This window comes from Mustela nigripes, chromosome 2 (assembly GCF_022355385.1).
Source record: "Mustela nigripes isolate SB6536 chromosome 2, MUSNIG.SB6536, whole genome shotgun sequence".
Lineage (NCBI taxonomy): Eukaryota > Metazoa > Chordata > Mammalia > Carnivora > Mustelidae > Mustela > Mustela nigripes.
The window spans coordinates 99,506,141-99,531,587 of NC_081558.1; the positions used below are offsets into that span (position 1 = coordinate 99,506,141).

Sequence of the window (25,447 nt, forward strand, 5' to 3'; positions counted from 1 at the left end):
AAGTAGGCAGAGAGGCAAGCAGAGAGAGAGAGAAGAGGAAGCAGGCTCCCTGCTGAGCAGAGAGCCCGATCCGGGACTCGATCCCAGGACCCTAAGATCATGACCCGAGCCAAAGGCAGCAGCTTAACCCACTGAGCCACCCAGGCGCCCGGGTGGTTCTATTTTTAACTTCTTGAGGACCCTCCATACTGTTCTCCAGAGTGGCTGCATGTGTGTGCCTTCCCACCAACACTGCAGAAATATTCCCTTTTCTCTCCATCTTCCTGAATAACTGTTACTTCCTGAACTGTTAATTTTTGCCATTTTGACAGGTGTGAAGTGGCATCTCATTGTGGTTTTGATTCATATTTCCCTGATGATGAATGATGTTGAGTGCCTTTTCATCTGTCTATTAGCCACTGGGATATCTTTTTTTGGAAAAGTGTCTATGCGTGTCCTCTATCCAGTTATTGAGTGGATAATTTGTATTTTGGGTATTGAGTTTTTTAAGTTCTGTTAAAGCAGCCTACATATGGAATGAATCCCTATTAAAGATCAGCATTTTTCATGGAGCTAGAACAAATAATTATCAGACTCATATGGAATCAGAAAAGACCCCAAATAGCCACAGTGGAGTTGAAAAAGAAAAGAAAAGATGGGAGGCATCACAATTCTGGACTTCAAGCTGTATTACAAAGCTATAATCATTAAGACAGTATGGTACTGGCACAAAAACAGACGCATAGATCAATGGAACAGAGCAGAGAACCCAGAAATGGAACCAAAACTGTATGGTCAATTAATATTTGATAAAGCAAGAAGGAATATCCAATGGAAAAAAGTCAGTCTCTTCAACAAATAGTGTTGGGAAAACTTGATAATGACATGCAGATGAATGAACTGGACTTTCTTATACCAAATACAAAAATAAATTAAAAAATGGATGAAAGACCTAAATCTGAGACAGGAATCCTTCAAAATCCTAGAGGAGAACACAGGCAGCAATCTCTTTGACCTCTGTTGCAGCAGCTTCTCCCTAGACACGTCTCCAGAGGCAAGGGAAGCAAAAGCAAGAATGAACTATTGGGATTTCATCAAGATCAAAAGCTTCTGCACAGCAAAGGAAATGGTCAACAAAACCAGAAGACAAAGGACAGAGTGGGAGAAGGTATTTACAAATGACATGGAGTAAAGGGTTAGTATCCAAAATCTATAAAGAACTTATCAAACACACCCATAGAATCTCTTTAATTCACATTCATATCTACTCTTTCAAAAACTCATATACATGCTTTGCTCTTTTAAGAGCCAACCTGTCTTTTCCTCTGACAGGTCATGCTTACATGCTCAGTCGTCCTGTTCTTCATATATATTCTCCTGGCTTTCCTGGTGTGGAAATGAGAATGCTCCCGGGATCCTTTCTTATGAATGGAGGCTACATGAGTAATCTGGCAGTTCTAGGGGACAAATGACTTTGTAATAAGAGGTTACGCATTTTGGCTAGCAGCTCCACACATTCACCCTTGAATTCCTTTAGGACTCCCAGGTGGTCACCATATAGCCCTGGTGATTTATTTACACCTCATTTGTTAGTCAGGTTCCCGAACATTTACTGCAGCGTCAACCCTGACCTCACTCCTGTCCATTACGGAGGGTAAGCTGGGAAGACTTCCATTTTTAAGGACACCTCCTATACCAGGAGTATTACCAACTGATTCACCTAATTCTCCATTTCACTGTCTCCCTTTGGAAGAACAGAACAGCCTCCATGCTTGACCTTGGCACTGGCATCCCTCATTTTTATTTTTGGCTTAAGTTCCTGGGACATTGTTCCATGTTTATGTGCCATTTCTTTTTCCACAGCCTCTTTGAAATTTGTACCTAGTCATGCAGGGATGCTTTCTTCTTTGAGGGTCTGCTATTTTTGGCTCTGGCCTCCCTGCCTGTATCCTGGAATTCTAATACCATATTTTATTTTATTTATTTTTCCTGTATAGTTTTTTTTTTAATTTTAATTTTATAATTAAAATTAGTCAACCTATAGTACATCATTAGTTTCTGATGTAGTGTCCAATGATTTATCAGTTGCATATAACACCCAGTGCTCATCATATCATGTGTCCTCCTTAATGCCTGTCACCCAGTTGCCCCATCCTCCACCCCCGTCCCCTTCTGAAATCCTCAGTTTATTTCCAAGAGTCAAGAGTCTCTCATGGTTTGTCTCCCTTTCTGATTTCTTCCCATCCAGTTTTTCCTCCCCTCTCCTATGGTCCTTTGCACTATTTCTTATGTTCTACATATGAGTGAAACCATATGATAATTGTGTGTGTCTTTTTTTATTATGTTCAGTTAGCCACTGCAGAGTATGTCATTAGTTTTTGATACAGTGTTCAATGATTCATTAGTTGTGTATAACACCAGTGCTCATCACAACACATGCCCTCCTTAGTACCTATCACCCTGTTACCCCATCCTCCCATCTCTCTCCCCTCTGAAACCCTCCATTTGTTTCCTGACATCCATAGTCTCTCATGGTTTGACTTATTTCACTCAGCATAATCCCCTCCACATCCATCCATGTCAACATAAATGGTGGGTATTCATCCTTTCTTATAGCTGAGTAATATTCCATTGTATATGTGAACCATATCTTCTTTATCATTCATCTATTTAAGGACATATCAGCTCTTTCCACAGTTTGGCTATTGTGAACATTGCTGCTCTGAGCATTGGGGTGCATTTGTCCCTTTTTTACACTACATCTGTGCTTTTGGGGTAAATAGTAGTGAAATTGCTGGATTTTAGGGCAGCTCTATTTTCAACTTCTTGAAGAACCTCCATACTGTTTCCAGAGTGGCTGCATCAGCTTGCCTTCCCACTAACAGTATAAGAGGGTTCCCCTTTCTCCACATCCTTGCCAACATTTATTGTTTTCTGTCTTGTAATTTTAGCTATTCTAACTGGTATAAGGTGGTATCTCCTTGTGGTTTTGCTTATTTATTTGTTTAAGTTTATTTTTTATTTTATTATTGATTTGTATTTTAAAATAGTTTTGAAGTTGGGGTATCTGGGTGGCTCAGTTCGGCTCAGCTCATGATCCCAGGGCTCTGGGATTGAGCCCACATCAGGCTCCCTGCTCAGTAGGGAGCCTGCTTCTCCCTCTCCCTCTACTGCTCCCCTGCTTGTACTCTTTCTCCCTGTCAAATAAGTAAATAAAGAAAGAAAAATCTTTAAAATAAATAAATAAATTAGCTTCCAAGTTTCTGTGGATTTGTGGCTTTATGGACTCTTCTTCTCAATCTTCCCATACCAGCATGCATGTCTCTCTCTAAAATTTGGCATTTGGGGTTTAGGGTGCAGCTTGAGAAAGGACTTGGAGGCAGGAGCAGGAGAAGCTGGGTGAGGGAAGTATTGTGCATTCCACTGAGAGGCCCTCAGGGATGCAGATGGGGGGCTGAGCATGCTGTCCAGGTAGGGCAAGCCAGCTCCCTAGACTTGTTCTCGGAGTTCACATCTGTGCCCAGAATGTCCCAAACCTGCCAGCTTTGTGAATTTATCCTTCTCCCAGCAGTGTGGCCTCTGTGCAGGCTTCCTTTCCATGCCCACCCCCAAGAGACCAGAGAAGTGATTGACTTAAACACACTGGCCTGGTTGGCTTCCTGTGACGGGACCAGAATCTCTATAGGACAGACCGAGAGAACAGGCTGAAGTTGTAGCAGAAGAAACTGATTTTGGACACAGGGGGAGTGTCCAAGGACTCCAACTGGGAGTTTCAAAGAGAAGGGGAAGCTCTTTGGAGATATTTAGAATATCTATGTATGTGAGTGGCAGATGCAGACCCAGCTGAAGGGAGGGCAGTGGGGGAGCGGGCTTCCTGAAGCTTCTAGGCTGCAACTGCTGCTGATCCGGATCACTTCTCTGCTCCAGCAGCAAGTGCCTGACCAGGGTTGTTAAGCTAATTGTTAAATTAGAGTGGCTGGGGAAGCAAATTGCTTCATGATGGGGTTTCTCCGACTGTGTCCAAGGCTGATGTCATCCTCCTTGTTCCTCCTTGGTGGGGGGGGGGCTGGGGGGGGATGGTGGGCAGGCCTGACACGTGTTAATGAACCCACATCAGCTTCAGCAAGGCCCCACTTCTCTGAGAAGCCTGCACCTGCCATTGTGGGGAGCTGACTGCCAGCTTCTCTGTGCTTCTGTGTACTGCCCCCAATTCCTGAGCCTAATAATGATGATCTTTTAGAACAGCTTCTTAGGTTCCTAGAGGAGCCAGACCATTCGTATGAAGGATCGAAGTGGGTCAAGCATAGGTGATGAGTGGAGACTAGCAGGGAACAGTAGGGTATGGTGGGGACTGTGTCAAACTGGAGAGTGGTGCCTCATCCAAGGGTGACAGCAGCTGCTCACCTCTAGCCAATGGAGGCCACCTGGCAATGTAAGTTCCTTGTGGCCAGATCTTGTTTCAGAGAGAATTCAAATATGCATTTTCTTTGTGAAATAGCTTGATTTCTAAATGTTGAAACTAATTCAATTAAAAGACATTGTATGGGTCGAAGTCCATTTGCAGGATGAGTTTGGCTTGCTGGCCTTCAGTTTGCAACTTTTGATTCTGGTCCAAACTGCTTGTCTTCCAGTTGAGGAAACTGAGATCCAGAGAAGTTAAGCTTTTGGCTCAAGGTTATGGGGAATCAGAATTACTGCCTGGGGCCCATAGCTCCTATCTGGCCCTCTTCTGTTTCTTGGTGCTGGCTTGAGCCCAGGCATTCTCTGTGCTAAGGCAGGCTGGCTAGAGTAGAGTATACCTCAGTGGACATGACTGTGTGAGGCTTCATGCACTCTTACTACTCCTGTGCTTTTTGTAAGCTGCTGGGGGCTCAGATGCCCCAGGGGTGGGAGAGGGAGGTCGAGTGGCTAAGGGAATTCCAGGAGTTTTTGCAATTAGCAGCAATGCCTGGGGAGAAGGTGAGGAGTGGGGAGGTTTTAGACCACTTCCTGCTCTGGAGTTCTGAGGACTTAAAGCTGCCTTATCCCCACCCATAGGGCTGTAGCCCTTCCGCAGACCCTGCATACACGTGCACACACCTGCACAATGCAGAGGCTCTGGAGCAGCATGCACAAGACACTTCTGGATCCCTGTCCTCTTGGTGACTCAGGTGTGCACCTTGGGATCACCCTCACTGTGTCTGCTCTTCCTCTGGAATTCCTCAGCTCTGAATCAACTTTCCAGTCTTGCTTCTTTCTCCCAGGTCAGGAATTTCACAATACAACATTGGCCCATTGCGGCAGACTTCAGTCCTAACTGTCCAGTCCACTCCCTCCATTTTTTTCTGGTTAAGCTTCCCACGCAAATGCTTTGACCTTAGCATGTACCTGCTCAGAGTGGCTCCCTGTTGTCCATGGGGTCAAGTAACAACTCTTTAACTTGGTGTCTCAGGTTCCAAAGCACCATGGCGTTGCTGCCATAGTCATCAGGTTGGCTTAGATGTGGGTTCCAGCTTGGCTGCTTGCCGGCTGTTCCACCTTGGGCAATTTTATTGACTTCTCTGAGCTTATTTCCTTCTCTGTAATAGTGCCTTACATAGCATCATTTCAAGAAATAAATGAAATCAGGGCGCCTGGGTGGCTCAGTGGGTTAAAGCCTCTGGGTTAAAGCCTCTGCCTTCATCAGGTCATGATCCCAGGGTCCTGGGATCGAGCCCTGCATTGGGCTCTCTGCTCAGCAGGGAGCCTGCTTCCACCTCTCTCTCTCTGCCTGCTTCTGTGCCTACTTGTGATCTCTGTCAAATAAATAAATAAAATATTTTAAAGAAAAGAAATAAATGAAGTCATGAATCTAAAGCACTTAGCCTGGCACATGCTATTTAATTAAAGGTGTTATTGAAGAACCTTCAGGCTCTGGTTCCAGTATTACCTCTCCCTTTGCCTTAGTTCCAGCTACTTTGAACTTTTTGGTGATCCCCGTGCCTTGGCCACTGTTTCCCCATTCCCTAATATCCATCCTTTCTGGTGTTGCTGTGCCTGCTTTGCACAGTAGGTATTTATGTATTTGTCTTGGCTTCCTTTCTCCACGGCATGTTCTCAAAGGGCTGGGCCTGGGTTTGACTCATCCTGTCCCATACCAGCACAAGGGGCACTCAGGAAATGCGTGTAGAATGGATGAATATTATCCTCAGTGGAACAGCTGCCTGGACTTGGGCTTCACATTAATTAGTTAATTGATAATGTGTATGTTTATAATAGTCTCATGAATATTTATTGAGTCCTACTGTGTTTAGGGGATTCAGTTGTGAAAGAAGCAGATACAGTCTAGGTCTTCATGGATCCTCAGTGTAATGGGGAAATTGGCTGGCACAGAGGCCACTTAAGTACATGTGGTAAGGTTGTGATAGGGCAGGTGCAGGGCTGTGATGAGCACAAACAGGGTAGGACAGGTACAGGGTTGTGATGAGGCAGGTTCAGGGCTATCGTAGGGCAGTTGGAGGGCTGTGATGGGGCAGGTTCAGGGCTATGGTAGGGCAGGTGCAAAGTTATGATGGGGCAGGTAGAGGGCTGTGATGGGACAGGTTCAGGGCTATGGTAGGGCAGGTGCTGGGCTATGATGGGGCAGGAGCAGGGAGGGCTATGATGGGGGCAGGTACGGGGCTGTGACGGGCAGGTGCAGCATGCTATTAGGGGCATATATTAGGAGCAACAACATAATCTTAGGCTTCTGCAGGCTTTCTGGAAAAAAGAGGTGTTTTACCTGAGACTAGCTAAAAGAGTAGGACCTTGACTCAAGAATATGGTTTATTGTGATGAACCTACTTTAAATCTAAGTTTAAAAAAATTTTGTGTCATTTGCATTCAGTCACAAGCTCTTACCAAAATACTCTCTGAAAACCAGGGTTTCTGAAGTGATCTGTAACCAAGGCAATGTTAACAGAATTTTGAGTTGCTAGGGCCTAGGACAAGGGTTGTTGATTGTATTCAAATTTTAAGCCACACCCCAAGTCTCCAGCTGTGCTACTTCTCTTTTCTTTAAGAGCTGGGTGGGGGATTGTTCTCTTCTAATTGGGAAAAGATAATCATATACTTTCATGCTGTCAGGGTGGAGACTCAGCTACTCCGCCTGCTCTGTTTTTGTTTGTTGCTTGCTTGTTTTGTGGCTTCAGCTGTGTGGATACAGGGGCAGAAAAGCTAGGAGCAGGAAATGGCTGGGGTGTTTCCCTGATTCTCCTGTTGGTCCTTCTCCTAGGTCGGGAAGAAAGACTGTAGTAGCAGATATGGTCTGCAGCTGTGGAGGAAGCAGAGGGAATTTTTGCATTAAGAGGAGACACAGGGATCTGGAACTGTGTGCAAGTCAGGAAACTTGACACCAGAGAGAGGAGGCCACGGAAGATAAGGGTCTCTTTGTAGACCCTGTACAAAAGAAGTGCCTAAGAGGAAACCAAGTGCTTAAGAATCATTGTGATGGAATTATCAGAAAAATTATGAATTATACTTGTTACTTTGCGAGGGGCTACTTACAGGCTGAATGCTCGCATCTGTTCTTTTATTATTATTATTTTTTAATTTAAAAAATACTGGCAAACTGCAAATATTTTTTCACCACATCTACTGTGTAGGACTGAGAGTCCAAGGCATTTACTGCCACCTGGTGGCAGAGTACACCACCTGTGGGATTTAGAGTTGATGGGGTACATTATTGATTGAAAATTGATTCTGCAGCCAAAATATGGAATCATAGAATATTGAGGTTGTTAGAGATCTTAAAGTTTACACAGTTTTGCTTCTAATGTAATCCGATATCTTTTTCTGTAGACTCTCTTACTTGAATCCTTCCAGTGACAGGGAGCTCATGATCATGCCTGACAGACTCTTCTGTTGTCATTCATTCTTATTAGTTAGAATGTTTCTTTTTTAAATTTATTTTTAATAGGAAGAATCACTTGTATTTATCATTCCTAGTAGTTACCCCTGGAAAATACCCAAATAAGTGTTTATTGCATCATCTGCTTAATAACCCTCCTCATATTTGAAGGAACCTATCTATCTCCCCATATTCTTGTCTTGAGGTTAAACCGTCATGGTTTCTTCAATTATTACTCTTAAGCCATGTTTTTTTAGATCCTGCATTTCTTTCCTCTGGTTGCATTTGACTTTGCCAGTGTCTCTGCCTAATTGTGCTGTCAGTATTGGATCCAACCCAGTGCTGCAGACATGACCAGCTTAGTGATCCCTGGTCCTCGCAGGCTGTCTGCACACCAAACTTTGAATGCACTCTGTGTGGTGTGGATTAGCTTTGTGCAATCTTTCCACAGTGCTGACCTCTTTTAGGTTGTAATAGAAAGCCCAAGAATTGGTGCCTTTCCTCATATTTTTGAACTTGTTTTTTTTTTAAAGATACAAGTAAGACTTTACTTTAAAAAGAAAGCTAAATTACACAGTTTAATGCAATACATTCTGAATTTCTGATGTTGCAGGTACCCTTTTTGATTTCACAACAACTTAGTTTCTCCCTAGAAGTAGATCCTGATAGAAGTTTTTAGGGACACTTGCAGAACTTTCTGTGTATTTGCATATGCAAATATATGTAAATTTGCAAATTTCTGTATGTGCATATGACTGGGGTTAGCATATCATTCTTTTATCATTCTGCAACTTTTTCTTCTTGCATTGGCATGTCTTGAACATCTTCTGCCTCACTCATCTTCTGCCTCTCACTGTGGATATTCCATAATTGACTTAACAATTCTTTTTTGTTTCTGTTTTTTACTTTTATGTATATTTCTTAACATTATAAACAATGCAGCAGTGAGCTTCATGAACAAGCACTCACATAAACGTGTTTCTCTAGGATAGATACAAAGGACTGGTGTTACTAGGTGAGGGATATATACATTTCTATATTAAAATGTTGTTCTCAGACATAAAATTTGGCTTTGTTAATATTGACCTAGTATTCAAATCTGCTGAAATAAATTTACATAGTGATTTTGGTCATCTATTATAGTATCAAACCTGCCATACCAGTTTTGTATCATCTGCCCATAATATAAGCATATCTTTTGTCTTGTCATCTTGGGAAATAATTATTTTAAAAAAGTTAAATACAGCAGTCAAAGGAAGAGCTTTGTGGCCATGACCAGAGACTAGCATCCTGCCTAAAACTCACTGTATTCTAATAAACACTCTTTGGGCCTTGTAGTGCATTTGTAGCAATCCCCACAACGAGATGCTAATCCTGGTCATTTTTCACTGTCTTATCTGTAAGAATATCGTGGGGGACATTTGTCAAAGCTTTAGCAGATATCCAGACACACACTCTGTAACATTCTTCTGACCATTCATTCTTATGGGCTTGTCATGGAGGAAGGAGAGGATGGCACACATTGCTCCAAGGCCAGTGTCATTTAGACTAGGTCTCAGTGACACTTTAAAGAGCAGTGGTTTTTTGTATCTCCATGTATGGGTGCATTCAGTCTCAGAGATATCAGGAAAAAATAAGCTTTCTGTCTCCAAATTGTCCTTTTTACCTCTATGTTTCCAAACCAGTTGGTCTCCTAGGGAGATTGTATCTGATGGCAGAGACACAGCTGCCTTAGTGACAAGCTTGGGGCCTAGGGTGGCATTACCAATGTTATTCAGACTAATATGTCTCCCTGACAATATATATGGAGGTGTATTCGCATGGGTGCACCCGCAGGCCAGTGTGAACGTGTATGTCCATTGATCGACACAAAGTCAACCGTGCATGTTTTCTCTCTCTGGTACTCATGGTAAAAGGACATTCTCTGTGCCTCAGGCCTTACCAGCTTTCTCTGCATTATCCATAAGAAGGATGGAAATGATGGGGTAGACAGTTTCCAGGTCACTTTCATCTGGCTTTGAAATTCATGATATGACATGCCACAGATAGCCCTCAAAATGGTAGCGATGGTGGGACCAGAGTCCTGGCATGGAGCATGGAGGACAGAGGTAGTAGCATGGGTCTCCAGAAATCATCCCAAAGAGGTGTGCAGTCACACTGCCACAGCGGCAGTGGGTGGCAGAGCTCTGGAGTCCCCTGCTCCCGGGGCTCGGGTTTGGGAGCCCCAGTGTCCTTCTGGAGGTAGGAAGCCTTGGACTTCTCACTGATGGAAAGATCTTATGTTGCCTCACTTTTAGGTCAAGTAGAATGGAAAACATAACCTCAGGTATCTATGATGTAATCTCAAAGGGAAAAGTTGCTTTGGCTTTTTCTTACTATAAGTAGAAATTCTGTTTCCTTTTTTCCCTTTAGTGAGCTTGAGCTATCAAAGACTTCTGACAAAGTCATAGCCAAGTAGATCTCCAGCATCCCTGAGCAGGCTTTATTTAAGTGGGTGGGGTTGTGGTGGTGCCCATTCTGCTTCACTAGAGAAAAGCAGAAGGAACAACAGATACTCCTTTAACTCCTGACGTTTCTTTTTTTCTTTTCCCTTAAGTTGATAAACAAAATAAAACCAAACCTCTAAAACAACATGCTGAGAAATGCAGAATGGTAGAAATGATACCAAATGAGTGACTAGTTCCTCTTGTATCCTGCAATGTTCCTTTACCCTGGGCAAGACAGCATGCTAGGTGCTTGGTGCTCAGGGCAGACAGGAGTGGGATGGGATATAAAAATATACTATGATAAAATAAACTACAATCTCTGTTTGCAGGAGTTTACAGTCTAGTAATGATATTCTGCAGACAGCATGGATATAGTGACTGAGCAGTGTTTCTCGAAAGAGGCAGATTGATACTTGGATAAATAAACCATCCTTATAAAGAAGGGTCCACCTTTTGTTTTTCTTAGTGAAGCTACAATTATTTATTATTATTCTTTTGTTTTTCTTAGCGAAGCTATATTTCTTCTTTTTTTTTTTTAAGATTTTATTTATTTATTTGACAAACAGAGATCACAGAGAAGTAAGCAGGCAGAGAGAGGAGGAAGTGGGCTCCCTGCTGAGCAGAGAGCCCAATGTGGGGCTCGATCCCAGAACCCTGGGATCATGACTGGAGCTGACGGCAGAGGCTTTAACCCACTGAGTCATCCAGGTGCCCCTACATTTATTCTTCATCTGTAGGGATGACAAACAGAATCTTAGGTTCAGGACTTTTGTTGTTTCATTCAAGTTAAGCACACCCTACTCTAGGGAACTCTACCTGTGTTCCCCTCCAACACTTTCCTTCTTGGGCTGGGCTACACTCACCTCATCTTTTTTCTCGAGTTACCGGTAAAAGGCAAAAACTGCACCTCTGGCCATGAGTTTCTGGAGAGCAGCCTGGGTGGGTGTTCTGGCCTTTGTGTATTTGCAAGTGTAATCCAGGATATGACACAGAGTTGGGATGTGACAAATACTTGAATGCATGAAAAGTACTCTTCACCTATGCTTCATTCGTTTTTCCTTTCACTGAACATATAGTTTATCGAGTGTCTTCTCTGTGCCAGGCACTATGGATGAAGGACCTGGTTGAGGAGATAGACATGTAGACAATTGGGACAGAATATGATACCAGGGATGTACAGGGTGTGATGGTGTATGTGCAGGGACACCCAGCCCATATAAAGGAAGCCTTCCTAGAGACCTGGAGAATTAACACAGAGAGTCCCATGAAGATAGGGTGGGAAATAGTGTTCCAGAGCATGGAAAGAACATATGCAATGGCCCAAAGGGAAGAGATAGCTTAACGTAGAGAGTGAAGGATCATAATCGTAATGCATATATAGTACTTCTTGTGTGTCAAGTACTCTTCTCAGCCCTTTCAATTTCTCAACTTACTTAAAACCATTTTTCTTCTTTTTTTTCTTTTCAGAGTAGGGGAAGAGGGGCAGAGGGAGAGGAGGAGAGAGAATCTAAGCAGACTCCACACTTAGTGCAGAACCCAATGCGGGGCTCATTCTCACAATCCTGACATCATGACCTGAGCCCAAATTAAGAGTTGGATGCTTAACTGACTGAGCCATCCAGGTGCCCCTAAAAATGTTTATTTTCATCCTCATTTAGATGAAGTATCTTGATCAGTTTTATACAGCTAGTAAGCACTAGAATTGGTATATGACATCTTGGTGGTAAGAAGGCATTTAAGTCTGGGGGTGGGCATTGATTTCCAGTGGGACTCCTGGCACGTGGTTGCATGTGGCTATGTCCTGGTGGTAGTAATCTGCTTGGAGGATGTCTGGTTAAGACTGAGCAGGCTTCTGGTGTACCCTAATTGTTGAATCTGCTCTCCTCAGAAGGTAATGAGACTTTCCTGTGCCTCAGTGGACAGTTTTGTTGTGTCTTGTCCTCTGTGCACAGACTGCAGAGGAGAATGCCCTCAACTCTCAACTTCCTCAAGAGGATGGACTCAGGGCAACAAAGAATAGTTTACGTATGGATGAGCAAACTGCATTCTCCGCTTTCATCCATAAATGAGGTGGAGAAGAAGGGGATGTGGTTTAAAGACCTCTACCTGAAAAGTGGACAGCCTGTCCTAAGGCTAGGCCAGCATGTGATTGGCAGGGTTGTAGGTTGTGAGGGATGGGTGAGGAAGAAGGCCATTTTGGTTAATTGCCAGTTCAGCCCCTAGAGAATGGTCCTGAAAGGGGGTGGAGATATTGGCTCTGCTTCTTCTCTTCCCTTAGGATTAGAGTAATCTACCCCAAGTCGTCAGCACCACAGGCCTTGTGCAACCCCTTCTTGGGGCCGGTCATGGTGCCTGGGCCCCTGCTTCTTGAAGTCCTATCCTTCCCCTGGGGCATCACCATGACCACTTCCTCTGAAACCCCACAGGCAGACCCTGCACGGAGGGTATCTTCAGCCCCCTCCTCACTGCCTGCTGCCACTTGTGCAGGAAAAACGCACGAACCGCACATTGGTGTTTGGAAAAATTAATGCTTTCAAGATGAACTCCACAAATGTCTGTCTCCCTTTCTCTCCCTCTCTCTCTCTCTCTCACCAGCTGAAAGAAAAGGAGCATTCTTAGACAATTACTCCCTAAGGGAGCCCAAGGACTGGCTTTGTTTATTGAGTGTTTTTAGTTACAACACGTGAAGTTCTGAGATTTTTTTGATTTGAGGTTTCCCCCGCCTCCCTTCCCCGTTTTTGTTTGCAGGGATAGGAAAGATGAGTGAATTCCTAATTAATAGGGCACTTGGACATTACAAAATTGTGCAAGGCCAGTTCTTATGTGGTCACAGTTGCTGAGTCCTTGGGATAAGGAACTCCGTAAGCCCGGACAGATGGAACTCACTTCTGGGCTTGCTACTGGCCTGCACTGTGCCTAGACGTTCAGAGGCTTCTGTCTGCAGCTGTTTGGGACCTCATGTCTACCTATTGTTGGAGGCTCCTTCTACCTCCTCAGACTCACCACGCCCTCACCTGGTCTCCTGATAGACATGGCATTTAAGGACACAGTCACGCTCTGCTGTCATCCTCCTTCGCCCCCAGCCACCTCCCACTACCATCAGCTCACCACAACCCAAGTCTAACACTGCGTAGAGGCGGCAGTTCTGCAGGTGTCCGAGTTAGCGAGTCACAGCCCTGCTCACAAGGGCAGGGATGGCAGGCAGGAGAGCTCATGTGCTCACCACTCTTCCTGCCTTGTCCTGGCAGATGCCACTAATTGACAGCTCTGCTATTTCCAATCCATCCTGTGTGTGGGCCCAGAATTTTTCTTTTTTGTCTCAAAGATATTTATTAATACAAAGAGGAAAAGGGTAGCTTTACTTTCCATGAAGTTCTGGACAATCACTGCCCTTGGTGAATGGGAACTTGGCACGAAACAGTTGCTGTCTCTGACCAAAGTCCCAAAGGTGTCTAAGTGGCCACTAAGGGACTAGGCTGAGGAGAGTTGGGGTTGTACTGAATGCTGGGTAAGGTCATAGAGCGGCCATCCAGACTCTGGGGGTGAGCCAGGGTGTGGAGTGAAGTGGGGGACAGACTGTGTCTGCTAGCCAGTGGACAGGTATAGGAGTCCGGGGAGCTGGTTATTATGACCTGTGGCTTCTCTGGAGACTATCATGTTCCAGATCCTGTGAGTGGGAACTGAAGAAGGAGCTTGCTAGCCCGGCCTTGAGGCACTCATTTTTCAGAAAAGGCCTGAGCTGCTACTTCAGTCAACCTGATTAATTAAATGCCTTGAAAGTTACCACAAGTAGAAAAGCTTAAAGTGAAAAATGAGAGCAACATAAAATTTTATAAAATTAGGGGCGCCTGGGTGGCTCAGTGGTTAGGCCGCTGCCCTCGGCTCAGGTCATGATCTCGGGGTCCTCGAATCGAGTCCCGCATCGGGCTCTCTGCTCGGCAGGGAGCCTGCTTCTGCCTCTCTCTCTCTCTGCCTGCCTCTCTGCCTACTTGTGATTTCTCTCTGTCAAATAAATAAATAAAAAATCTTAAAAAATTTTTTTATAAAATTATAATTTTCTAACCACCTTCTCCCCCTCCACTGTTAACAGTTTGGTTATATCCTATCAGAACTCCTATGCATGTTGAAATACATACTCATAGTGTGTCTGTATGTACCCATAGTTTATGCTCACACAAGAATTGGATAATATGAATTATTTCAAATTGTTTTATAAATTGTATTATCCTACCCAATGATATATTACAGACATTCTTTCATGTCACTACAAATAAAACTGCTTGTCCTTTTTAAAGTTTAAGTATAACCTAGGTTGTATTGTAACGGTATTATAATTTATCTTACTAGTTCCTATTGTTGGACATTTAGGTTACCTTTGTTAGTTTTTTAAAAAAGATTTTTATTTATTTATTTGAGAGAGAAGGAGAAGAGAGAGGGAGAGAGAGCAAACAGGGGGAGGGACGAGCGGAGAGCCTGACAATGGGCTTGATCTCAAGACTCCAAGATCATGACCTAGGTCGAAGTCAGATGCTTAACTGACTGAGCCATCCAGGAACCCTACCTCCCCTTTTTGGCTATTATAGGGCATAGTGCATTGTGTAAGTGCAGGAGGTGAAAGTCTTACAAATAGGATTGCTGGGCTGAAGGCTATACACTTTAGAAATGTTGATAGGTACTGTCAAACTGAGTTCTGAAACACTGTGTCAGTTTGTTTGATATATATATAGGTTTGATATATATATAGGTCCAGTGGGATAGATCAAATGTGGCTTGCTGTTTTGTGTTTCCCCAATCATTAGTAAAGGTTAGCACCTTTTTGCTCTTTTTAAAAATTTTATTTAAAATATTTTATTTATTTGACAGAGATCACAAGTAGGCAGAGAGGCAGCCAGAGAGAGGGGGAAGCAGGCTCCCCACTGAGCAGAGAGCCCAATGCGGGGCTTGATCCCAGGACCCTGAGATCATGACCTGAGCCTAAGGCAGAGGCTTAACCCACTGAGCCACCCAGGCGCCACATCTTTTTACTTTTTATCATCAGCTGTTTTTTCTTCTTTGTGAATTGCCCATTTATGTTCTTGACCCATTTTTGTACTGAGTTGTTTTGACTTTTTCTTAATGTTTTTCAGGAGCTCTTTGTACGTCGGAGCTACTAAATCCTTTGTATGATGTATTGTTGCAATGTAGCGAATATTTGTCTCCTAGATTATCTGTTAGCATTATTCTTATTTTTGCAATTTTATCTATTCTTATTTTTTCCTGTGAAGGCTTGAAAAAAATCCTACAGTTCACACTATTCAAAAATCAATACAATGTGTAAAGGTCTTTATATGACTGTTATATTTGTCTACCCAATCTCTTCCCACTATGGGCAACTGTCAGCCTTAATTTCTTGCTAAGCCTTCCAGTGTTTCTTTTTGCAAATACAAACAAATTGGAATCCGTACTTATTTTATGCCTTTCTTATCAAGAGCAACTGAATACTAACGATATTGTTTTATCCTTTGCATTTTGAACCCCAAAATATCTCTGGAAGATCTTTTCATATCAATTTACAGAAAGCCTCATCATTCTTCTTTTTAGTGGCTGCACAATATTCCGTTGTGAGGGTATACCACAGATAATTCAGTGGGCTTTTCAGATTTTTTTTACTTGTGTCTGTCCTAAAAGAAGATGGAAAACTACACACCACCCCCCACACACATTTAAGATGACATTAAACATTTTTTACCCACATATTTAAATGGTTACAAATTATATATTTTCTAGCATATTGTATACTTTATATAGTCTTAAATATATTTTTTCAAGCTTTTGGAGATGCAAATTTAATGATTGGAAAAGGCAGCGCTTCTTGTCAAAGCAAGCAACCAAATCACACATATTTACTTCCTGTCAGAGAAAAATCTGACTTCTTTTTAAGGTGCAAGCAAGCATGTTAATTAAACACCCCTACGACAATCTTGTCTTCAGAATTCCAATTGCAAGATAGGTAGATAGGTAGATAAAAAGATACAGCCCTGAGACTAGGCATGCTTTTGTCTTCTAGGTGAAATAAGGCACAATCCTCTTCAATGCTTCATCGGTGATCTCATCCAGTCTTGTGGCTGTAACTGTTCTCCATTCACCAATGACTCCATGTTTCATTTAGTTGTTACACTGTGACAGGCCACCCCCAATCTTAGTGGCTTAGAACCACAGTATGTGGTTTCTCATGATGGTGAGCGTTGACCAGACAGTTCTGCTTTATGTGGTGTCTGCCTGGGTGCTGGGATGGCTGGGAGCTTCAGAGTGGTCTCACTCATATGGCAGCCGGTTGATGTGGGTAGGGCTGGGACTCGCTGGGGTTCTCATCCCGATCTTTGGTTCTCCTTTGTGGGGCCTTTCCATGTGGCTTGAGCTTCTCACCACATGGCAGCTAGACTCCAAGGACAGTTTTATTTATTCTTGACTCTATCTTCTTTTTTTTTTTTTTAATTGTGCTATATTAGTCACCATACAGTATAGCATTAGTTTTTGACGTAGTGTTTCGTGATTCATTGTTTGCATATAACACCCAGTGCTCCATGCAATCTGTGCCCTCCTTAATACCCATCACTGGGCTCAACCATTTCCCCATCTCCCTCTTAAGAGGTCTTTTAAAAAGTTAGGTGATATAGTCCAAAGGTCAAAATTCAAATGGTGTAGAAAGATATACAGTGACTTATTTCACTCAGCATAATCTGGGTGTGGTGCATAACCAATGAATCTTGGAACACTGGAAAAAAAAAACAAAATTAAGATGTTAAAAAAATATATACAGTGAAAAGAATTCCTTTCACTGCTGTTGTCCAGCCCTTATTCTCCTTATGATTGGTATATACTTCGAGAGATTAAAAAAATAATCCTTATACAAGTCAATATATTGAGCTTTGTGTCTAAATGCTTAGGAGAAACTTCCTATTCTTAGACTATAAAAGTTTTTCTTCTTGAAGTTGGATGGTTTGTTCTTCATGCTATCCTTAAGTAGGCCTTCCTGTATACCTGCTTCGAGGCCAGACTGGTGGGCTTTCAGGGAAGCCATATCATCAGAGGACAGGGAAACTCACGCGGGAACTCCAGAGACTTTCCCACCTCCTCCGTGCAGAGGGTCATCCACACAGTTCCTATGGGCATCGTCAAAGGATTTTTCATAATTGAATATTTCTTAGAACTTTCCAACCTTGCAGCAGAGGGAAGAAGCCAGATGAATTGGGGCAGTTGGGCAAGTAAGATCCAGAAATGTGCCCCTGCCTGAAGCAGGGGTAGAGAAGATCAGGCATCTGGTGTTATGACTTGTCCCTGACTCAGGGCTTTGGAAGGGCCACTGGCTTAGAGTTGTCCTCAGTGGCAAAACTGACACTGGGGATTTTTTGTTTTTGTTTTTTCCAGTTTATCTGTCTACTCAGGTCATATGCTTTTAGAATTCCAATCTGATAGGAGCTTGTTTTCTATCGTAAGAGAATGCACCAAGTTCATGAAGCACCTAGTATATATTAGGGACAGGGCTTCATATTTTCTATATGTTATTTTGTTTTTTTCTTGTTAAAGGTCATTCAGATTTTGTAAGATCAATCTTATCTTTATCTAAAAGATGGAGAAAGTTAAATGTACAGAAGTTAAGTGATTTGTCTCGATTTACTCAGCTAGAAGAAGAAATTTGGGATTTGAACCCATTTGGTCTGATTCCAAAGCTTAAGCCCTTTCCCAACACTGAGAAGACTTCAGATTAGCAGTATAAACAGATTAGAAAGAGATTATTTGTAGATTTATGGGAATTAGTTATTTTTAAGAACCATAAGCAGAATTCATTTTCTGAAAAGTAAAGTGATCATGGCAACGGATTCTTTTCTTTTTGAACATGAGGGCCAAGAAAGAGAGAATTGAACTTGGTCAGTGTGTAGCTACTCTGGTTACCCATTCCTGGGGTGGGGAGCCGGGGTGAGGGCGTTCAGGTGTGTCAGATGCTCTGATGTGATAGTGGGTCACCCTATGGAACACTCACAGATTATACATTATCCCTGAAAAAAAAAAATTAGAGTACTGAAAAAGATGTTTAGTTCTAGATTTATGCCTACCAAGATGTTGTATTCCTCTGATGGGACCGTGGGCTCTCTCTGATCCTGTTTAACTTCATATTCATTATTTTAAACCCTGGTCATTATAGTCTGTTGCCTGATTTTATGGAGTGGGGGATGTGGGGAGGTGGGCTATTTGGAAAAGCTCTTGAAGGAGATGAGAAGGCATGAGATGAAGAGAGAAGAAGGGAGACAATTCTCTACAGTAGGACTTCCTGTGGGCTGGGTGAGGAGGTGTAAGATTTCAGCTGTGGTGACTGACGATGTAGGTTTTCCTGATTCTGTGTTGGTGAACTGCCGGAATTAAGAGATGAGAGGAAGAGTTCAGAGAAAACTCACCAGGGTGAACGGACCCCAAGATTGAAGTGCCCCACGGTCTTTTGAGTCATATCACCTCGAGTGAAGGCCCTGTTCTTAGTGGAGGTAAGATGGTGGCAGCACCTTACTGGCTGTGAGAGAAACATAGGAGATAATAAAGAACTGTCTGGGCCGATTACCTAGGTCTCCTGGGTCGGGTTCTGAGGTGTTCTTCCCAACAATATAGTGGCTTTTTTTTTTTCCTTCTTCTTCAAGAAGAACTACTTTATAATTTTGGTGCTTTAGAGCGAGAAGGTGCCTACCAGCTAATGATGTTCTGAGTAGGAAATAGGAGGTCAGGGGAGTGAGTTGTGGAGAATAGTGGAGGAACCAGCTCCTGTGAGTTGCCTTCATCAGGATGGCTTAACAGCAAAAGCCCATAAGGCTTAAGGAAGAGCTTCTCCTTGCCACCTTTATCCCCTGCCACCACACTGCTTATCTAAGGCCCAGACTTCTGCACCCTGCCTTTTTAAAAATTTTTTAACAATTGAATAAATTGTTATTCAAAAATCATAATTTGTTATTCCAAATCATAATTTGCACAAATTAAGCTCTTTAACACCAGATCATGTACATATACAAACATCCTCAAAATTAAATGTTAATTTGGTAACAAAGAGTAAGATGTTAATTTAGCATCTCTGATGATGGTAGAAACACACCATATTATTTTTTTTCCATTTCCTTTTTTTTATTGAGGTATAATTGACAAATTAGTTTTAAGCGTAGTGATTTGTGATTTTAAACATAGTGATTTGATATTTGTATATATTACAGAATGAACACCACAATAAGTCTAGTTAATGTCCACCACCTTATATAGTTAACAATTTTTTTTTGTTATAAGAACTTTTAAGATCCACTCTTAGCAACTTCCAAATATGCAATATGGTATTATTAACAATAGTCACTGTGTTGTACATTACATCTCCATGACTTATTTATTTATTTCTTTAAAAGATTTTATTTATTTATTTGATAGAGAAAGCACAAGCAGAGGAGCTAGTGGTGGGCAGAGGCAGAGGGAGAAGTAGACTCTCTGCTGAGCAGAGCGCTCAACGTGGGGCTTGATCTCAGGACCCTGGGATCATGACCTGACCTGAAGGCAGATGCTTAACTGACTGAGCCACCTGGACACCCTGACTTATTTATTTTATAACTGGAAATTTATACCTTTTAACCACTTTCACCTGTTTGGCCTCCCCCCATCCTCTGGTAAACGCCAGTATGTTCTCTGTATTTATGAGCTTTTTTCCCCCCTTGCTTTGAAGCAATATCTTTTGCCAAAATGTAAATACTCCCCAAGGGCCTAAATGTAAAGATCTCATCAGGAGACCCTTAGAGGGGATGAGATTTTCATGATACTTTCCACAGACCTGGGATGCGTAAGCTTTGAAGAGGCAGAGAAAGAGAGGATGAGTCTGGCTCTTGGGGCAGAGGGTGGGAGTTTTGGGGTGGCGTGCTGTGGTTGGATATTCAGGGCAACATGGGGTTCTATTGAGTGGCAGGGGTAGAGGGAAGAACTGTAAATACTCATAACAGAGGGAAGGGAGGGATTGCATCTCCTCCATTAAACAGTTTGCTTTAGTGCCCCGTGCGATGAAAGGTTGTGTGCAGGCTTCATGAGCAGGGGCTCCCTGGCCAAGGGAGAGTTAAAGATCTCAGTGGAGGCTAGAGGTGAGCAAGGATGAAAGCGACACAAAAGCCAGGGCAAGGCAGGCTAATTAGCTTCTGCCTTTCCCTCCTGCTGCCTGGCCTGATATTTGAGGTGACATTTAAAGTTATTGTGCAGATGTGCAGTGGACCCAGGGCAGAATGAGCGCTTTCTGGAGCCTGTGGGGAGATGAGGCTGATTTCTTTCCCTCCCAGCGGACAGCTTCTTAAGCTCTTCCATTAGGGCCCTCTAGGAGGACTTGGGAGGTGGGGCCTCCCCTTACCTTCCAGGGGACCCAGAATCTCCCTCCTTACTGGACTCTTGGGGTGTGTGGGGAGTTAGGTTCACACTAGAATTCAACCAGAAGAGTTAAATAAAGTCAGGGCTGCATGTAAGAGAGGAGAGCTGGAGACAGAATCGTCTGGGGAGCTCGTTAAATATGCAGGCCTCTGGGACTGAGGCCTAGTTTTCTGCGTGGATAACAACCCTCTGAGGTGATTCTGCTGCCCATTAAACTCTGAGAGCCTCTGAGGTAGAGAAGGAATGGGGTTAGCTGGGAAAGGCCTCTTGGGAGAGATGGACTTGAATTTCAATTTGATAAGTGATACTTGTCATAGGTGCTGTCCTCAGGTGTGGACCTAAGGAGCCTCTTGACCTGGGCATACCAGGCTCTCCTAGGAGAGCTTGGTCGGGGTCCTTCCCATCCCATGGATGGTGTCCTAGAGAATGTACTGCCACAGGCTTCACTTCACCACTAGGGTGCTCATCGCCAGCGGGACAGAAGTGGTGTGGGAGGTGGCTGAGGATGGTGTCTGTTGGAGTGTTTGATTCATGTTGCAACTGAAGCACAGCTTGTAGGGCAAAATGGCAGCCTGATGGAGCTCACTTCCTGGGGCGGGGCGGGGGGAAGAACTCCATGTTGGCGGATTGTCTCTGTTCTGGTACCCATCCACGCTGCCTCCTTTGTGGTTTTCCCTTGTCTCATCGCCCCGTGTGTCTCAGGAGCTGGCCGGTGCTGATGTGGGAATGGCTGTCATCATCCCAGGAGATGAGTGGGAACAATTGGGGACACGATTGGTTCTCTCCTCCCTCCATGCTGTTTGCCTTCTGCTCCATACACTGTGCTTGCTTTATCTGATCGGGAACACAGTGTTTTCATGTTGGGGCGGGTGGAGAGAGGGAGAAAGAACAGTGCCAAGTTAAGAAGAAGGAACACTGAAGAGAAGGCAACATATCTGTGATGTGACATCGAGTAACCAGTGAGCATCAGCCCTCTGGAATAGACATACTGTTGCTGACCTGGAGAGGCCGTTTGTCCCTGAAGAGTATGTCTCTGTAGCCAGCTAGGGAGGCTGGAGGGACCATGCCAATGGGAATGGTCATGCTTGCTTTGGCCATGATGAAAGAAGCAGCCACTGAGAAAGCATTGTTTAAGAGAAAATAATGCCAACAAAACTTAATAAAGCTATGTCCTGGCCAGTCCCCCATCCTTTCTAATTGCCCTGCAGCTAAATGGCAACTTGCTGTTTTATTCAACGACTAGAGGGGCTGCATTTGCACTAAGACTTAAAAAGGCTCCATGGGGGTTGGAAAAATGAGCATTGGTGGGCCGGGGAGCTCTAAGGAACCCAGCTTGATTGATTGGGGCTGGTTTTAGTAAAATTCCCAGCTGAATGGGTTCATCCTGGGCCTGACCCAATAGGTAATGCTTATGTTCCTAGGTTCATAGTTTGTGGGGGAAGTGTTTCCACCCATACTGTTCTTTAACACATTTATTTCCTTTCTCTCTCTGAAAACAAAGCTGTGTGGAATTGCCCTTGGTTACCAGAGGGAGGGGAACAGGGCCAGCTGCTTTCTCTAAGCCAAGAGTGGGTCATGGAACAGAGGACTCTGGTCTACACAGTGTCCACACAGTCACCGTAACCTTCTTCTATCAGCCCATCTCTGTCTGGGTCTCCTGCATGGTGGGTGAGCCATGTGTGGCTTCCTCAGTCCCCCATTTCAGATTTCTCTCAAGTTGTGTTATAGGAAGCCTCTTTCAGCATTCTTCTTCTTCTTTTTTTTTTTTTAATAAAGATTTTATTTATTTATTTGACGGACAGAGATCACAAGAGGCAGAGAGGCAGGCAGAGAGAGAGGGAGGAAGCAGGATCCCTGCCGAGCAGAGAGCCCAATACAGGGCTTGATCCCAGGACCCTGAGACCATGACCTGAGCTGAAAGCAGAGGCTTTAAACCCACTGGGCCACCCAGGCGCCCCCTCTTTCAGCATTCTTATGCAGAGATGCTCTCCCTTGGCAGCCATAGCCAGGAGCTAAAGAAATGTGTAAACGGCATTAGTGAGGCCTGCTTGCCCATGGTGTGGCCTGACAGTGTCCTGGAAGAGCCCCCTGTTGGGAAGCAGCCCTGTTCCCCAGGTCCTGACCTTCTGGAAGGGCTTCCATTGCTCTGGGAAATGTGTCACAGTTCCTCAGGGAACATTCCAGAGCCCCGGAAACTCTCTTTGGGAGGACACAGATGGTATGGATCTCTTTCTCAGCGCAGCTACCTACTAGGCACTCTATGGTAAGCAAGTTGTTGAACCTCTTGGAAGGCACTTCTCTCTGCTGTAGCCTCGGGGAAATGATCCCTATCCTACAGACCTTGCAGGGCTGCTCAGAGACCCAGAGGAAATGATGGATATGACTGTCTTTTGTGGGCTACAGAGTACTGGCTACACCTGAATGATGGATTCTGTTGCTTGGGAAGGAAGGGGGAGGCTCCGCGGTCAGTGCACTTCTGTCTGGAGAGAGGAGGAGCTTGCATTCTTGTGTGAACTACAGGCTGGAGTCTTGTCCATTTAAGGTAATAACAAAATAATACTAGCAGATTCTGAGAAGTGGCTTTTAGGCAGTGTGTCCGCTCGGTCCCACTGCTGCCCTTTCTGAAGGGACCATGAGGCAGTGGTGGTGCTGATGCAGAGGGTGGCAGGGGAGGGGGGAGATTGTGGCCACACTTGCTTTCTCTTCTCCTTCCCTCCTAGCTCACAACCCACCCCCAGGCCCACCCCAGCCTCCTCCTCAGTCTGAGTTTTTCCCTAATCTGCGGCCGGTCTTATCTGGGAGGCCTATGCTCTTGGGAAGGGCAAATGCTGAGGGCGGACTGCTCCCACCAGCTGCCCAGCAGAGACCAGGAGGCCAGGAAAGCCAACATTTCTGTTAGGACAGTGAGAAGGCATTGCTGGCATGGGCTGAGTGAAAAAAGCTGTGGCTGGGTAGTTTTGGGGCTTAGAGAACAAAGTTGTCCTGGACCTAGAGTCCCCTTGGGTTTTATTTCTGTGAGCAGGCCTCCTGGTCACCAGGGGCACAGCCTCACCCTGTGGGTGACCAGTCAGTCCACCGTCAAATGGGCTCCCAGCAGGGCAAGCACAGAGAGCCCTGTCGTCTTCCTGTACACCTTAGGGTGTGCCCAGGAACTTGGATGCCATGGTGCGTTCTGCTCTTTGCCATTAAAATGAAATGGTGTGTAAGGAGGGCACGTGATGGAATGGGCACTGCATGTCATACGCAACTGATGAATTCTTGAACTCTACAATCTGAAACTAATGATGTACTGTATGTTGGCTAATTGAATTTCAATAAAAAAAAAAACAAACAAAACAAAACTGAAAGAATGAAATTGTGTGGCATTCCCAGACTCACTTGCCTGTTCGTCTTTCAGGTCGTAAATACTCGAGCACTTGCAAAGTTCAAGGCACTATACGAAGTACATTGGGGGATACAATGGTGGTTACAAAGCACTTCCTATATTCATGGATTTAATGATCGAATATGGGAGCAGAATCTTATACAAGGAGAAAGTGAAATGGAATATAAAGGAGAGGACCTGGGTTGGCAGCCTGATTTGTGGCATTTGAAGTAGACATTGGGGAAATCAGAGGAAGCCATGGTATTGTCCGGAAGAGAAGGAGCAAGGGCCGGAGGTGGAAAACCACAGAATGTATGGACGTGTGGGAACTGAGAAGCTGGCGAAAAGGAGAGGGGTTGGCCGGAAGGGGGACAAACCCTTGAGCACCACTCTCCCAGAAATGATGCCTCCTTCCTTTCCCTAGAACTTCACAATACCTTTGTGGGGCAAATGTTCTCTATGATTTACAAGGAGGTAGCTGGGGCTTAAGGAGTTGAAGAAACTTGGTTGAGGCCAAGCAGCTAAGTGATAGCAGGATTTGAACCCATGACTGGGTGACTACAGAGCCTGTCCTATCTCCACTGTAACAGAGGATTCCTGAATGGACATAGGGAGAAAGGGTTTGTGGCCCTTTTCTGCTCCTTTTCTGTGGACCTTGCTTTCTTGGGCAGGCGTGTCTGTGGTCCTTATGGAGTGAGGCAGTCAGGCTGTGGGTTTTCTGGGCTGGTCTTAGAGTCCTAGATGGCTGAGCTCCTGCCTTCCTACCCCAGTCCCATTAGGGGAGCTGCTGGCCTCTGGTGTGGGAGGCAGGGGAAGCCAGGATGGTGGGAGATTCTGGAATGAAATTCAAGACGTGGCCTAGAGTGTGGATTTTCATTCCCAAGTCCACCTCTCAACCTCGTCTCTTTGTGAGAGCCCTGCCGGTTCCCCTCCCCCTGCCATCTCTGACCTCCCCTTGGGCCCCTGCAGGCTAGGTCTGCACAAGGCGGCGGTGTTCTGCACTTGTTCCTTTGTTGCTGCGAAACAGCTCAGGCACAGTCAGCCTCTGTGTGGGAGGACTGGTGGCTGTCTTCGCAGGCAGGCATTTGCTCAGAGCAGGCTGCGCGAGAGCCCAGCGTCAAGGAATTCCGGCCTCCTCGACTCGGTGGTGGTGGGATGAGGCTCTGCTGAGGGACTGGCTGTGAAGGATGACTTCAGGGTGGGATGACGGACCGCTTCTGGGACCAGTGGTATCTCTGGTACCTTCGCTTGCTCCGGCTGCTGGATCGAGGTATTCCTGAGTGAGTGTGCGTGTGTGTGCGCGCGTGTGAAAGAGAGACGGAGGCAGAAACACACACACACACACACACACACAGACACACACACGGA

The 25,447-nt window shown here is 44.6% G+C and overlaps 1 protein-coding gene across 16 annotated transcripts in view; it reads left to right on the plus strand.

Moving 5' to 3' along the window:
- Positions 1-25,447, plus strand: part of KALRN (kalirin RhoGEF kinase) — a 656,868-nt gene that overhangs the window by 40,246 nt on the left and 591,175 nt on the right. For 2 of the 16 annotated variants that reach the window (XM_059391107.1, XM_059391109.1), the window contains exon 1: positions 25,128-25,349. The exons of 13 other annotated variants lie outside the window; for them this stretch is intronic. In XM_059391107.1, coding sequence (XP_059247090.1) covers positions 25,283-25,349 — 67 coding nt within the window. In that variant the 5' untranslated portion in view covers positions 25,128-25,282. Of the gene's footprint in view, positions 1-25,127; positions 25,350-25,447 lie in introns of those variants that run through there. One more of the 16 variants, XM_059391097.1, reaches the window with a different exon arrangement.